The sequence below is a fragment of the Aptenodytes patagonicus genome, unplaced genomic scaffold (genome assembly GCF_965638725.1).
Source record: "Aptenodytes patagonicus unplaced genomic scaffold, bAptPat1.pri.cur scaffold_448, whole genome shotgun sequence".
Classification (NCBI taxonomy): domain Eukaryota; kingdom Metazoa; phylum Chordata; class Aves; order Sphenisciformes; family Spheniscidae; genus Aptenodytes; species Aptenodytes patagonicus.
Window position 1 is genome coordinate 14368 of NW_027472351.1, and position 15703 is coordinate 30070.

A 15703-nucleotide genomic window follows, 5' to 3' on the forward strand; every position below is an offset into this window, starting at 1 on the left:
CCCAAAATGGGGCTCAACCCCCTCCCTGCCTCTCCCCCTCCCCCCCCAAAACCGGGGTGCCCCCTCCCCCGGCGCCCCCACCTTGTGGAGGCGCTTGACGAGGCTCTCGTTGTACTCCTGGCTGCCCTCGATCATGCCGGTCAGGGGGTTGGAGAACCACTCCTTGAACTCCCGGTGGGACTGGAAGACGCGGGGCATCAGGAAGTGCATCAGGGACCACAGCTCCATCAGGCTGTTCTGCAGCGGCGTCCCCGTCAGCAGCAGCCGCCGCTGGCTGCGGGGGAGGAACGCCCGTCAGCCCACCGGCACCCATGGGTGCCCCCGGGGAGCTACAGAGCACCCATGGGTTCCCCTAGGCAGTTACAGAGCACTCCCAGGCAGATACAGTGCACCCATGGGTACCCCTGGGTGGCTACGGTGCACCCCCGGCAGTTACAGAGCACCCATGAGTGCCCCGGGGGGGGCTACGGCACACCCACGGGTACCCCCAGCCAGCTACAGGGCACCCCCAGGCAGTTACAGAGGACCTATGGGTACCCCCAGGCAGCTGCAGAGCACCCACGGGTACCCCCCCCAAGCAGGTACAGTAGTACGTCAGGGTACCCCCAGGCAGTTACAGAGCACCCATGGGTACCCTCAGGCACCCACAGGTACCCCCAGGCACTACAGTCGTATGCCAGGGTACCCCCAGGCAGTTACAGAGCACCCATGGGTACCCTCAGGCACCCCCAGGCACTACAGTCGTAAGCCAGGGTACCCCCAGGCAGTTATAAGGCACCCATGGGTACCACCAGGCAGTTACAGGGCACCCCCAGGCAGTTACAGAGCGCCCATGGGTGCCCCCGGGCAGCTACAGAGCACCCCAAGCAGTTACAGAGCACCCATGGGTGCCCCCGGGCAGCTACAGAGCACCCCAAGCAGTTACAGAGCACCCATGGGTGCCCCCGGGCAGCTACAAGAGCACCCCAGGCAGTTACAGAGCACCCATGGGTGCCCCCGGGCAGCTACAGAGCACCCCAAGCAGTTACAGAGCACCCATGGGTGCCCCCGGGCAGCTACAAGAGCACCCCAGGCAGTTACAGAGCACCCGTGGGCAGCTACAGCCATGTGTCATGGCACCCCCAGGCAGCACCATCCTAAAACGGGGGTCACCCTCCACCAGCCGCACCCCACGGGACAGGCTGCACGCAGTCCCCTCCCAGGGTGAGCACCCTGGGTGCCCCCCAACGTCCCCAGGGTGGCTCCCCAGCTTCCCAGGGTGCCCCCCAACATCCCCAGGGTGCCCCAACACCCTCAGCACCCCAGGCTGTTTGCCAGCACACCCGGCTTCCCGAGCACCCTGAAGTGTCCCACAGCCCCTTGGGGTGTCCTCCAGCACCCATGGGTGTCCCCCAGCGGTCCCCCTGGCTTCCCACGGTGCCCCCAACATCCCCAGGGTGCCCCAACACCCTCAGCACCCCAGGCTGTTTGCCAGCACACCCGGCTTCCCGAGCACCCTGAAGTGTCCCACAGCCCCTTGGGGTGTCCTCCAGCACCCATGGGTGTCCCCCAGCGGTCCCCCTGGCTTCCCACGGTGCCCCCAACATCCCCAGGGTGCCCCAACACCCTCAGCACCCCAGGCTGTTTGCCAGCACACCCGGCTTCCCGAGCACCCTGAAGTGTCCCACAGCCCCTTGGGGTGTCCTCCAGCACCCATGGGTGTCCCCCAGCGGTCCCCCTGGCTTCCCACGGTGCCCCCAACATCCCCAGGGTGCCCCAACACCCTCAGCACCCCAGGCTGTTTGCCAGCACACCCAGCTTCCCGAGCACCCTGAAGTGTCCCACAGCCCCTTGGGGTGTCTTCCAGCACCCATGGGTGTCCCCCAGGGTCCCCCTGGCTTCCCACGGTGCCCCCAACATCCCCAGGGTGCCCCAACACCCTCAGCACCCCAGGCTGTTTGCCAGCACACCCGGCTTCCCGAGCACCCTGAAGTGTCCCACAGCCCCTTGGGGTGTCCTCCAGCACCCATGGGTGTCCCCCAGCGGTCCCCCTGGCTTCCCACGGTGCCCCCAACATCCCCAGGGTGCCCCAACACCCTCAGCACCCCAGGCTGTTTGCCAGCACACCCGGCTTCCCGAGCACCCTGAAGTGTCCCACAGCCCCTTGGGGTGTCTTCCAGCACCCATGGGTGTCCCCCAGGGTCCCCCTGGCTTCCCACGGTGCCCCCAACATCCCCAGGGTGCCCCAACACCCTCAGCACCCCAGGCTGTTTGCCAGCACACCCGGCTTCCCGAGCACCCTGAAGTGTCCCACAGCCCCTTGGGGTGTCCTCCAGCACCCATGGGTGTCCCCCAGCGGTCCCCCTGGCTTCCCACGGTGCCCCCAACATCCCCAGGGTGCCCCAACACCCTCAGCACCCCAGGCTGTTTGCCAGCACACCCGGCTTCCCGAGCACCCTGAAGTGTCCCACAGCCCCTTGGGGTGTCCTCCAGCACCCATGGGTGTCCCCCAGCGGTCCCCCTGGCTTCCCACGGTGCCCCCAACATCCCCAGGGTGCCCCAACACCCTCAGCACCCCAGGCTGTTTGCCAGCACACCCGGCTTCCCGAGCACCCTGAAGTGTCCCACAGCCCCTTGGGGTGTCCTCCAGCACCCATGGGTGTCCCCCAGCGGTCCCCCTGGCTTCCCACGGTGCCCCCAACATCCCCAGGGTGCCCCAACACCCTCAGCACCCCAGGCTGTTTGCCAGCACACCCGGCTTCCCGAGCACCCTGAAGTGTCCCACAGCCCCTTGGGGCGTTCTCCAGCACCCATGGGTGCCCCCCACCCACTCCCCCCGGACCTGTTGAAGTTGAGGAGCGACTGCCAACGCTGGGACTTGAAGTTCTTGATGTTCTGGGCCTCGTCCAGGATCAGGTACTTCCAGTTCTTCCGGCGGAAAGCCTGGTGGTCCTGCAGGACCAGCTTGTAGGAGGTGATGCAGACGTGGAAGGCGTTGGGTTTGGTCCAGCCCTGGGGGGGGGGGGGGCGGGTCAGGGAGGGTCAGGGGACCCCCCAAAACCCTCCCCGCGGGGTTGGGGTTCACCTGCCGCTTCAGCCTGCGCTCCTTCTGCGCCCCGTAGTAAGTGAGGATCTTGAAGCTGGGGCACCAGCGCTTCAGCTCCATCTCCCAGTTGAGCATCACGCTGGTGGGCACGATGATGAGGTGGGGGCCCCAGCTGCCTGCGGGGAGGGGGGGCAGCGTCAGGGGAGGGGGGGCGGCACCCACGGGTGCTGGGGGAGCCCATTGGGACCTATGGATCCCACAAGGAACCTACAGGACACGTGAATGCTCCGGAAACCCATGGAGACCTACAGATCCTACAAGGAGCCTACAGCACCCATGGGTGCTTGGGGAAGCCCGTGACAACGTACAGATCCCATAAGGAACTTCCAAGACCATAGGTGCTTGGAGAGCCCATGTGGACCTACAGACTGTGTAAGGAGCCTACAGGACCCACGGGTGCTCGGGCAGCCGGTAGGAATCTAAAGACCCAATAAGGAGCCCAAAGCACCCATGGGTGCCTGGGGAGCCCGTGGGGTCCTGCAGACCACTCAAAGACCCCACAGCATTTAAGGGTGGTCAGGGAACACCAAGCAGGGCCCTAAAGACTCTACAAAGAGCCCACAGCACCCAAGGGTGCTCAAGAAGTACCTAGATGGGCCCTAAAAACCCTACAAAGACCCCACAGCACCCAAGGGTGCTCAGGGAACTGTTAGGAAGAACTCAGATGGCCCCTAAAGACCTTGCAAAGACCCCACAGCACCCACAGGTCCTTAGGTAGTGCCTAGATGAACCCTAAAGACCCTACAAAGACCACACAGCACCCAAAGGTACCCAGGGACAACCCAGACGAGCTCTAATGACCCTACGAAGAGCCCAAAGGAACCCAAGGAGAACCCAGATGAGCCCTGAAGACCCTACAAAGACCCCACAGCACCCAAGGGTGTCGAAGCAACTCCCACCCAAGACGCTGAGCACCTCCCGCGGCCCCGGCAGAGACTGGGGACGCCCCGGGGGTGGCTGGGGGGCACCCCTCACCCTTCTCGCAGGCGAGGTGGGCCAGGAGGGAGATGGTCTGGATGGTTTTGCCCAACCCCATCTCGTCGGCCAAGATCCCGTTGAGCTTCTTCTCGTACATGGTGACCAGCCAATCCAGCCCGATGTGCTGGTACTCCCGCAGGGTGCCCCGCAGCAGGTGGGGGATGGGCGTCTTCACCTGGGGGGAGAGTGCGGAGGTGGGTGACCCCCTCCCTGCAGCACCCATGGGTGCCAGGGGGGCGGGGGGAGGGGTTACCTGGGTGGTGGCCAAGGTGTAGCCCTTGGGCTGGAGGCTCTCGGCGGCGGCGGCGATGTCGGTGATCTCCTTCTTGGGGGTGGGGGCGGCGGTGGGGGGCGGGGGCGCGGCTGGTGGGGGCCCCCCTGGGTGCTCTTGGGTGCCCGGTGGTGGGGAAGGGTCCTCGGGGGCGGGGGCACCCGCCTCAGTCTCCTCCTGCTCCTCTTCCTCCTCCTCCTCCTCCTCTTCTTCTTCCTCCTCTTCCTCTTCCTCATCTTCCTCCTCCTCCTCCTCCTCCTCCTCTTCCTCCTCCTCCTCCTCGTCATCACTCTCGGCCGCCGGCGAGTCTGGGGGGGACACACACAGGTGCTGGGGGCAGGTCCAGAGGTGGCACCCATGGGTGGCCCTATGGTACCTGGGCAGGGTCTCCAGAACCCAGGTGTGACACCATAGCACCCATGGGTGACCCTATGACACTGGGAGGGAGTAACTCTAGGACCCAGGGGCGGCCCTATGGCACCTGTGGGAGGGGTCTCTAGGAGCCAGGGGTGGCCCTGTGGCACCCAGGGGTGACCCTATGGCATCTACGGGTCTCTAGGGCCCATGGGTGGTCCTACAGCACCTGAGAATGACCCCATAGCACCCAATGAGGCCCTATAGCACCTGGGGATGCCCCTATAGCACCCAAGAGTGGCCCTGTGATGCCCAGGGATGCTCTATAGCACCCATGGACGGCCCTATAGCACCGGGGCCGGGGCACATAGCACCCAGGGTTGGCCCTATGGCACCGGGGAGACCCTATGGCACCCATGAGTGTCCCTGCAGCAACCACGGACAGCTCTATAGCACCCAGGGGTGGCCCTATAGCACCTGGGGGGGGGCCTATAATATGTAGGGGGTCCCACAGCACCCGGGGGGGGGAGCCTATGGCAGCAAGGAAGACCCTATGGCACCCATGGGTGGTCCCGTAGCAGGGACAGCTCTACAGCACCCAGGGGTGGCCCAATAGCACCCGGGGGGGGCTCACAGCACAGAGGTGGGCCCTAGAGCACCCAGGGGTGCCCCCGCCACCCCCGTCTCCCGCATCCCTGTGCCCCCCCCCCCCCCAGGGATGCTCCACGCCCACGCCCACGCCCACCCCCCCCCCCACCCATGGGTGCCCCTACCCGAGCGGGTGCTGCTGGCACCGGGGGGGGAGTCACAGTCGGAGTCAGCAAAGGCGCCGGCGTACTGCTGCAGCAGCTCCTCCATCGGCAGCGCCCCTGCGGAACACGCACACGCCTGGCACACGCCCGGCACACGGGGGGCGGGGGGTGCCCCCTGCCCACACCCGTGGGTGGCTCCGTCTCCCTGTACACACGCGTGTGTCCCTCTGTCCTCGCACGCGTGTGTTCTCACGTCCCTGCACGTGCGCGTCCTCCGTGTCCTCCCACACGTGACCCTCCATCCCCATGTCCTGGCACACACGTGTCCCACTGCCTTTACACACACGTGTTCTCATGTCTTTGCGCACACGTTGCTGTGTCCCTCCACACTCGTGTCCCCATGTCCCAGCACACGTGTCCCCATGTCCCAGCACACGCGTCTCTGCACACGTGTCCCAGAACACACGCGTCTCCACGTCCCTACACACTCATCTCCGCATCCCTGCACACGCGCGTCCCCACGTCCTCATACGTGTTCTTATGTCCCCACACACATATGTTCTCGTGTCCTGGCACACGCGTGTCCCCACATCCTTGTACACGTGTCCCCATGTCCCTGTACACGCACGTCCCCGTGTCGACACGCACGTGTCCCTGTACGCACGTGTCCCCATGTCCACACACGTGTCCCTGCACGTGTGTCCTCAAGTCCTCACACACGTCTCTGCGCACACGTGTCCCCCTTATCCAGACACATGACTCTGCACACACATGTCCCCGTGTCCCCGCACACGCGTGTCCCCATGTCACCCACCATGTGTCCCTGCACAATCGTGTCCTTGTGTTCACCCCCCCGCATGCCCCCCCCCCCCCCCCCCCCCATGTCCCCTCCACCCAGGCATGTCCCCGCACACACGTGTCCCTGCGCCCCGTGTCCCCATGCCCGGGGGCCTGTGTGGGTGCTGGGGGGGGGGGGGGCACCCATGGGTGCTGTGCCTACCCTCACGGGCCAGGTCGTCCAGCTCCTGCTTGTGGTCGACGTCACCCTCCAGCCGCTCCTGCGCCGCGATCGTCTCCTCCTCATCCTCGCCTGCGGGGACCCAGCGGGTGAAACCGGCCCCGGGGGGGGTGACATCATCCCCAGGGGGGGTGACAGCCCCAGGACACCCAGCCCAGGGGATGCAGGAGACCCAGGGGGGTGACAGAGTCCCCGACAGGTGACAGTAGCCCCAGGAGGGGTGACAAGAACTGCAGGGACGGGCGACAAGAGCTCTGTTGTGGGTGACAGATCCCCAGAAATGGGCAACAGACCCCAAGGATGGGTGACAGACCACCAGGGACAGGTGACAGACCCCCAAAAAAGGGTGACAGACCCTAAGAACAGGTGACAGACCCCCAGGATGGGTGACAAACAGATGCCAAGGACAGGTAACACATCCCTGGGGATGGGTGACAGAGCCCCAGAAACAGGTAACAGGCCCCCAGAAAAGGGTCACAGACCCCAAGAACAGGTGACTGACCCCAGGGATGGGTGACAGAGCCCCAGAAAAGGGTGACAAACCCCAAGGAGAGCTGGCAGACCCCAGAAACGGGTGCCAGGCCCCCAGAAATGGGTGACAGCCCCCCGGGGACAGGTGACAGATGCCAAGGTCGGGTGGCAAAGCCCCAGAAATGGGTGACGGACCCCCAAAATGGGTGACAAAGTCTCAGAAACAGGTGACAGACCGCAGGACAGGTGACAGACCCCCCCCAAATCGGTGAAAGACCCCAAGGTCAAGCTACAGCCCCCTGGGGATGGGTGCCAGCCCCCAAGAACGGGTGCCAGCCCCCGTGTCCCCCCCGTCCTCACCCTCCTCCTCCTCGGCCGCGAACTCCTCGTCCTCCTCGCGGGGCTCCCAGGGCCGCTTGTTCCTCCGCAGCAGCGCCTGGGGGGGGGAGACGGGACAGGGGGGTGAGGGGGGCGTCCCTGGGGGTGCCAGGGGGGTCCCCAAGGTGGGGGGGTACCTGGGGGGGCAGGGAGCCCAGCAGCTCCTCCAGGGGCAGCTCCCCCTCCCGCTTGAGCAGCTCCAGCTCGCGGCGCCGCGCCTCGGGGGGGACACCCTCGGTGACGTCCTCATCTGGCGGCTCCATGTCCCCGTCTGCAGTGGGGGGGAAGGGGGGTCAGCACCCGTGGGTGGCACCCAGACACCCTCCCTGGACCCCACCCCATCATCACCATCCTTGGGGGAGCGGTGGAGTCTCTGTCCCCTTTCCAGCACCCATGGGTGGCCCTGGGGGCCCCTTGTCCCCTCCCCTCTAGGTGCCCGTCCCCCATGTCCCCATCCCCTCTGGGTGGCCCTGTCCCCTCCCCAGCACCCATGGGTGCCCCCATCCCTCTTTTACCCATCCCCTTTGGGTGCCCCCATCCCCTTTGTCCCCTTCCCAGCACCCATAGGTGCCCCCGTCCCCCTTGTCCCTTCCCCAGCAGACCTGGGTGCCCAATCCCCCTTGCCCCCATCCCCTCCGAGTGTCACTGTCCCCTCCCCAACACCCATGGGTGGCCCTGTCCCTCCTGTCCCCATCCTCTCTGGGTGTTACCATCCCCTCTCCAGCACCCATGGGTGCCCCTGACCCCTTGTCCCCTCCTCAGGACCCCTGGGTGCCCCCATCCCCCCATCACCTCCCCAGCACCCACAGGTGCCCTTGTCCCCTTCTACCCATCCCCTCTGGGTGCCCCTGTCCCCTCCCCAGCACCCCTGGGTGCCCCTGTCCCCCTCCCTTCTGGGTGCCCCTGTCCCCTTCCCAGTGTCCCCAGGACCCCTGGGTGCCCCAACCCCCCATCCCCACCTCCCCCCCGGGTGTCCCTGTGTTCCCACCTTCAGTGTCCCCATGTCCCCCCTCAGTGTCCCCATCCCCCTCCCCAGTGTCCCCAGCACTCCTGGGTGCTCCAACCCCCCTGGGGTGCCCCCTCCTGCATCCCCATGCCCCCCCTGGTGTCCCCGTCCCCCCTGGGTGACCCTGTGCCCCCATGTCCCTGTCCCCCCCATCCCCACGGCGGTGGCACCCACCTTGGGGGGCGAGGTGGGAATGGGGGGTGGGGGGTCCCCGTCGGGGGGCTCCGGGCGGGGCGCGGGGGGCGTTGAGGCTGCGGCTCAGTAGGTCCGAGTACTTCTCGGTCTGGCCCACGATGAAGTCCAGCTGCAGGTCCAGGGCCTTCTTCCGCTTCTCCTCCAGCCGCGACTGCTGCTTGAACTGCACCACCTGCGCGATCACCGCGCCTCAGCACCCAACGGCCACCCAATGGCCACCACGGGTCACCAACAGCCACCCAATGTCACCCAACGGCCACCCAACAGCCACCACGGATGACCAACTACCACCCAACGGCTACCATGGGCAACCAACAGCCAACACGGATGACCAGCCAACCAACGGCCAACATGGATGACCAACAGCCACGGCAGGTCACCAATGGCCACCAACCACCACCCAACGGCCACCACAGGCAACCAATGGGCAACCAACAGCCATCCAACAGCCACCATGGGTGACCAACAGCCACCCAATGCCACCATGAGCAACCAACGGCCACCACAGGCGACCACCAACTACCAACCAACGGCTACCATGGGTGACCAACAGCCAACCAAGGGCCAACATGGATGACCAACAGCCATCCCACAGCCATCATGGGTGACCAAGGCCACCCAGTGCCACCCAATGGCCACCATGGGCAACCAACAGCCACCCAAACGGCCAACACAGATGATCAACACCCACCCAACAGCCACTGCAAGCATCCAACAGCCACCTAACAGTCACCACGGGCAACCAACCACCACCCAGCAGCCAACATGAGCAACCAACAGCCACAGCCAACACCCAACAGCCACCCAATGGCCACCATGGGCAACCAACAGCCACCCAACAGCCACCACAAGTGACCAACGGCCAACGAACAGCCACTGCAGTCAACCAAAGGCCACCCAACAGCCACCATGGGTAACCAAGTACCACCAACGCCACTCAACGGCTGCCCAACAGCTACCGTGGGCAACCAACAGCCACCCCACAGCCACCACGGGTGACCAAAACCATCCAACGCCACCCAACGGCCACCATGGGTGACCAACCACCACCCAACAGCCCACACAGGCAAACCAGCAACCACCATGGGTGACCAACGGCCACCCAACAGCCACCATGAGCAACCAATGCCACCCAACAACCAACACAGGCGATCAACACCCACCCAACAGCCACTGAAGGCAACCGACGGCCACCCAACAGCCACCATGGGTGACCAGAGGCCACCAAATGGCTACCATGGGCAAGCAACAGCCACCCAATCACCAGTACAGCCACCCAACATACACCCAACAACTACAGCAGACAATCAACAGCCACCCAGCGGCCACCGTGGGCAACCAACAGCCACCCAATGGCCCCCAAAGACAACCAATGACCAACCGAGGGCCAACACAGGCAACCAACAGCCACCTAACGGCCACCATGGGCAACCAAGAGCCATCCAACAGCTAGAGCAGCCACCCAACAGCCACTGCGGGTGACCAATAGCCATCCAATGGCCACCACGGGCAACCAGCAGCCACCCAACGGCCACCATGGGCAACCACCAGCCACCCAATGACCACTGCCAACAGCCATCCAACAGCCACCACAGGTACTCAGCGGCCCCCAACAGCCACCACAAGCAACCACCAGCCACCCAATGAACACCCCGCATGACCAGCGGTCACCCAACTGCCACCACGAGTGACCAACAGCCGCTGCGAGCAGCCGTAGGCCACCCAACAGCCACCACAAGCAGCCAATAGCCACTGCAAGTGACTAGTAGCCATAAAATGGCTACCACAGGAGATCGACAGCCACCCAATGGCCACTATGGGCAACCAGCAGCCAGCACGGGCACTCAATGGCCACCCAACAACCGCCACAAGCAGCCAACAGCTACCACAGGCACCGAGTAGCCACCCAATGGTCACCTTGGGCAACGAATGGGCACCCAATGGCCACCGTAACCACCCAACAGATGACCACAGGGCACCATGGGCACCCGACGAGCACCTAATGGCCACCACAGGCAATCATTGGCCGCTCACTGGCTACCACGGGTGGCCAATGGCCACCCAAGAGCCACCATGGCCACCCAACAGCCATCGTGGCCACCCAACGGCCACCATGCACAACCAATGGGCCACCGCCAGCCACTGCGGGTGACCACCAGCCACCAGAAACACCCACTGGTCACCACGGAACCCAACAGCCACCCATGGGCCACCACAAGGGACCAATGGGCACCCAATGGCCACTGAGACCACCAACTGGCCGCTGCGGGCACCCACTGGCCACACACTCACCGCAACGGGCACCTAATGGCCACCCACCACAGCAGGCACCCACTGGCAACCACCCACCAGCCACCGTGGGCACCCACTAGCCAAATGCTGAAGCACTACAACAATAGGACAAAATGGCTGCCAAGAGTGATGGTAGCCACCCAAGGCAGCCTGGTAGCCCAGTGGGGTTTGGGGATATGGTGCTGAGCGCCTTTGGGTCTCCTGGGGCTGGTGGCCACCCAAGGGAATTTGGTAGCCCAGCAGGGGTTGGTGATGGGGTGCCAGGCATCCTTAGGTGCTCCAGGAGTTAGTGGCCACCCAGCGAGGGCTGGTAGTCCAATGAATGAGCGGGTGGGCTAGAAGAGGACTGGTGTGGGGACACCCAATGGCTGGTAGCCAGCCAGGGGGATTTGGTAGCCCAGGAGCGACCAGGCTCAGCAGCGCCAAGAGGCTGGGCACCCTTGGGTGCTCCCAGGGGGAGTGGTCACCCAGGGGGTTTGGTGGCCCAGGAATAGCAAGCATGGGGTACAGGGACACCCAAAGGGTGGTAGCCACCCAGGGGCTTTGGTAGCCCAAGGGTGGTAAGTCATGGGGTGCCAGGCACCCTTGGGTGGTAGCCATCTAAGGGGGGTTGGTAGCCCATTGTAATTGGGTATATGGTGTTGTGCACCTATAAGTGCCACGCAGGAGGTGGCAACCACCTGAAGTGGTTTGGTAGCCCAGTGGCGGCCATGCTAGGATGAAACAGGGTGGTGAGCACCTTTGGGTGTCCCAGAGAGCGGTGGCCACACAGACAGACTTGGTAGCCAATAAGTGGTCAAGAAGGTGCTGCTAGGCACCCACGGAGCTGGTGGCCGTTAGGGGGAATTCGTAGCCCAGGGGTGGCTGGGCTGAGAAGCGACAGGGTGCTAAGCACCCTTGGGCGCCCTGGGAGTTGGAGACCACCAAGAAAAACCGGTCGCTGCTCAGAAACGTTGGTGCCTCAACAACAATTAAATACACGCTCCCAAGCACCCATGGGTGCCCAGGGGGTGGTAGCCACCTGGTGGGGGTTGGTAGCCTGGGGGGGGGGGGGGAGGGTGTCAGGCATGTCCTGCTCAGCACCCAGGGGTGCCCTGGGTGTGGTGGCCACCCACTTCCTCCCCACCTGAAGATGAACATTCAAGAACCCTGATGAGACCCGTAAATCACGTGATGACCCCTGGTACCCACTCGCGGGGGGGTGGTCACCCGTGGGTGGGGGTCACCCGTGGGTGGGGGGTGGCACCCATGGCGGGTGGGTTCTCACCTTCTCCACGTTGCTCCAGAACTGCTTGACCTCCTTGGCGATGGCGGCGGCCACCCGGCGCAGCTTGGCCTGCTCCTCCCGCTTGGCCCGTTCCTCCTTCTGCCGCTGCTCCTCGTGATGCCGCATCACCATCCGCACCACCTGGGGGGGGGGGGGGGGGGGGGGGCACCCATGGGTGGGGGGCACCCACGAGGGGATCCTCCAAACACCCAAGGTGAGGGAAGGGAGTCTCTGGCGGCTGCTATAGGGCTGAACCTCCCCCGGAGCCCCTCCAAACCCCCCCGAGATGCCACCAGAAGTTCTCCAGTGGCCGATACGGAATTGATCCTCCCCCAAAACTCCTGCAAGAAGCAACCAGAGATTCTCCAGCGGCTGCTACAGGGCTGAAACTCCCCCAAACCTCTCTGAGATGCCACCAGAGATACTCCAGAGGCTGCTATAGGGTTGAACCTCCCCCGAAGTGCCTCCAAATCCCTCTGAGATGCCACCACGTGTTCTCCAGCAGCTGTTATGGAGTTGAGCCTCCCCTGAAAACCTTCCAAACCCCTGAGATGCCACCAGAGATTCTCTAGTGGCTATTACACCGTTGAACCTCCCCCAAAAGCACTTCCACACCCCTCTAAGATGCAACCAGAGGTTCTCCACTGGCTACTACGGTATTCAGCCTCCCCCAGAGTCACTCCAAACCCCTCTCAGATGCCCTCAGAAGTTCTCCAGTGGCTACTATGAGGTTAAGCCTCCTCTGAAATCCTTCCAAACCCCTCTGAGATGCCACCAGAGGTTCTCCAGGGGGTTGAGCCTCTCCCAAAGTTCCTCCGAACCCCCTGAGATGCGACCAGACCTTCTCCGGTGGCTACTATGGGGTTGAGCCTCCCCCATTGGCTGAGGCTCCCCCTCCCTGCAGGCAGGGACCCCACCTTGCGGGCAACGCCCCTCTTCCAGCGCCGTTCTTGGGCGAAGTCAGCGGCCAACCACTGCATCTCCTCGCAGAGGTAGTCCCAGTGCACCTTGGGGCGAGCCGGCTCCGGGACCTTGGGCAGGCGCCGCAGTGACCAGAAACCCTCGCGCTTCATCTCTGCCACCCGGTGCTCCACCTCCGCCTCCTGCGCGGCACGGCGGGGGTTAACCGTGCTCCCCCCCGCCCCCGGACACCAGAGATTCTCCAGAGGCTTATATAGGGTTGGGCCAGCCCTGACTGCCCCCCCCCACCCCCCCAAATACCCCTAAACTCCCCCAAAACATGTTCTATGTGAATGAAGAGACTCTCCAGTGGCAGATATAGGGCTGGGTAGTGGCTTGAGTGTCCCCGAATCCCCCCTAAAATGCATCCTATACGAGCGGAGAATCTTTGATGGCTGATACAGGGTTGGGCGAGCCTCAATCACCCCCAAAACCCCCTACCCCCCCAAAAAGCCCGTCCTATAGAAGAACAAAGATTCTCCAGTGGCCGATCCAGGGCTGAGTCAGTCTCAATCGCCCCCAAAACCCCCTCAGCACCCCCCAAAGAGACCAGAGACTCTCCAACAGCTGCTATTGGGCTCAGCCAGCCCCCCTAAACCCATACCCCCCAAACAAGTACCCCCCCAAACACCTCCCACTGCTCCTCACCCCCCCCCCCCCAGATGACACCAGAGACTCTCCAGCAGCTGCTATAGGGCTGAGCCCCCCAAACCCACCCTGGAAGGGGGGAGCGGTGCCTGTCTGGGACCCGAAGCTGGGGGGGGGGCGGGGGGGGGGGCGCTTACGTGCTTGGCCTGCTCGGCGATCTCGGCATGGGTCTTGTCCCAGAGGCTGGGGGGCTCCGGGGGGCCGGGGGGGCCATCGGGGCGGGGGGGGCCGGCGGGCGAGGAGGCGGGGGGCGAGACGCTGCCAGGGGAGCCCGAGGAGGCGGGGGACACCGGGTTGCTGCCCGTCATTCTGGCCGGGGGGAGCTGGGGGGGGGGGGGGGGGAAACATGGAGGGGGCGTGAGGGGAGGATCGGGTTTTGGGGGGGCTCGGGGGGACTTGGGGGGGGGCTCGGGGGTCTCAGAGGTGGCTTTGGGGGGGGTAACTAGGGTCATGGATGAAGCTTGGGGGGGCTATGGAGGCTGTGGGAAGGCTTTGGGGGGGACCGTAGTGAACAGAGTCTTGGGGGGGGCTATAACGTGTGGGGGTAGGTTTGGGGGGACACAGATGAGTTTTGGGGCGCTATAAAGGGGTGAGAATGAGTTTAGGGAGACACAGGTAAAGTTTCGGGGGGGCCATAAGGGGTGCAGAGGGGGCCACAGGGAGTGGGGGGAGCCTTGGGGGGAGCTATAAGGGGGTGGGGTGGGTTTGTGGGGGTACAGATGAGTTTTGGGGGGTCTATGGGGGTGCACGTATGTTTGGGGGTGCTGGGGGAGAGTTTGGAGGAGCCTATGGGAATGGGGGGAGTTTGGAGGATCTATAGGGAGTTAGGGGGACACAGGGGAGTTTGGGGGGGCTGTGGAGAGTGGGGATGAGTTTGGGGGGACACAGACGAGGTTTGGGGGGATTATGGGGGGTGGGGAGGGGTTCATAGGCAGTGGGGGGAGTTTTGGGGGGCTACAAGGGGGTGAGGTGGGTTTGGGGGGACACAGACGACTTTTGGGGGTCTATGGAGCGTGGGGGCAAGTCTTGGGGGGTTATGGGGAGTTGGGGGGACAGATGAATTTGGGGGGGGCCTATCAGGGGTGGGGATGAGGTTGGGGGGGCTCACTATGGAGGTGGGGGGGAGCCTTGGGGAACCTTCAGGAGGTTAGCGAGAGGTGGGGGTGAATCTCGGGGGGTCACAAATGAGTTTGGGGGACTACGGGGGGGATGTTTGAGAGGTACAGATGAGGTTTGGGGGGGCTACGAGAGGGTCATAGCAAGCAGGAAGGAATTTTAGGAGGGGCTGTAAGGGGGTGGGGGGGAGTTTGGGGGGGCTATAGGAAGTCGGGATGAGCCATATGGGGGCTGATGGCGATCAACGTTGAGTTTGGGGGGGCACAATGGTGGGGGGGGGGGGGATGATGGTCCCGGAGGCAGGGGCTGGATTTTGGGGGGGGGGTGGGTAGTGCAAACTGAGACTAAATTTGGGGGGGGTCACGAAGATCCTGCCTCAGTTTGGGGGGGCCTATGGAGGGAGCAGCCAAATTGGGGCGGGAGGGGGGGTTGGTGGAGGCTGGGGCTCACTTTGGGGGGGGCTCAGCAACCAGAGCTCAGTTTGGGGGGGGGGGGGGCCTCATGGAGCTCCTGGCTCGGTTTGGGGGGGGCCACGGGATTCATTTTTGGGGTGCAAAGATCAGGGAGTCACTCTGGAGGGAGCATGGAGGCTGGGGGCGTCACTTTGGGGGTGCAGGGACTGGGGAGAGGCCCTTTGCAGGGGGGGCCATGGAAGATAGGGGGGTCACTTTGGGGGTGCAGAGACTCAGGGGGTCACTTTGGGGGAACCACAGATGGGGGTGTCACTTTGGGGGCGCAGAGCCCCCCCCCCCAGCCAATGCCCAGGCCCATGGGGGGTTGGGGAGGGGGTTCCCCTCCCCTCCCCCCCATCCTCTCACCTGGGGGTGCAGCGGTGGGTGGGGGCGGGGCGGGGGGCGGGGGGGGGCCCCGGGGCCGCCCGCCTGCCCCAGGGCATGCTGGGAAGGGGGGGCC

At 64.5% G+C, this 15703-nt stretch overlaps 1 protein-coding gene across 1 annotated transcript in view; it reads right to left on the reverse strand.

The window, feature by feature from the left end:
• The window catches only part of SRCAP (Snf2 related CREBBP activator protein), a gene marked incomplete at its 3' end in the record, with an annotated part of 28340 nt that extends 14357 nt beyond the window's left edge, over positions 1-13983 (reverse strand). The window contains exons 1-13 of the mRNA XM_076364028.1: positions 13813-13983; positions 12985-13170; positions 12068-12208; positions 8488-8680; positions 7445-7578; positions 7290-7365; positions 6441-6530; positions 5462-5557; positions 4317-4642; positions 4061-4238; positions 3065-3201; positions 2822-2991; positions 82-274 (exon numbers count right to left, since the gene is read on the reverse strand). Coding sequence (XP_076220143.1) covers positions 82-274; positions 2822-2991; positions 3065-3201; positions 4061-4238; positions 4317-4642; positions 5462-5557; positions 6441-6530; positions 7290-7365; positions 7445-7578; positions 8488-8680; positions 12068-12208; positions 12985-13170; positions 13813-13983 — 2091 coding nt within the window. The remainder of the gene's footprint in view (positions 1-81; positions 275-2821; positions 2992-3064; positions 3202-4060; positions 4239-4316; positions 4643-5461; positions 5558-6440; positions 6531-7289; positions 7366-7444; positions 7579-8487; positions 8681-12067; positions 12209-12984; positions 13171-13812) is intronic.
• Positions 13984-15703: the final 1720 nt, after the last annotated feature.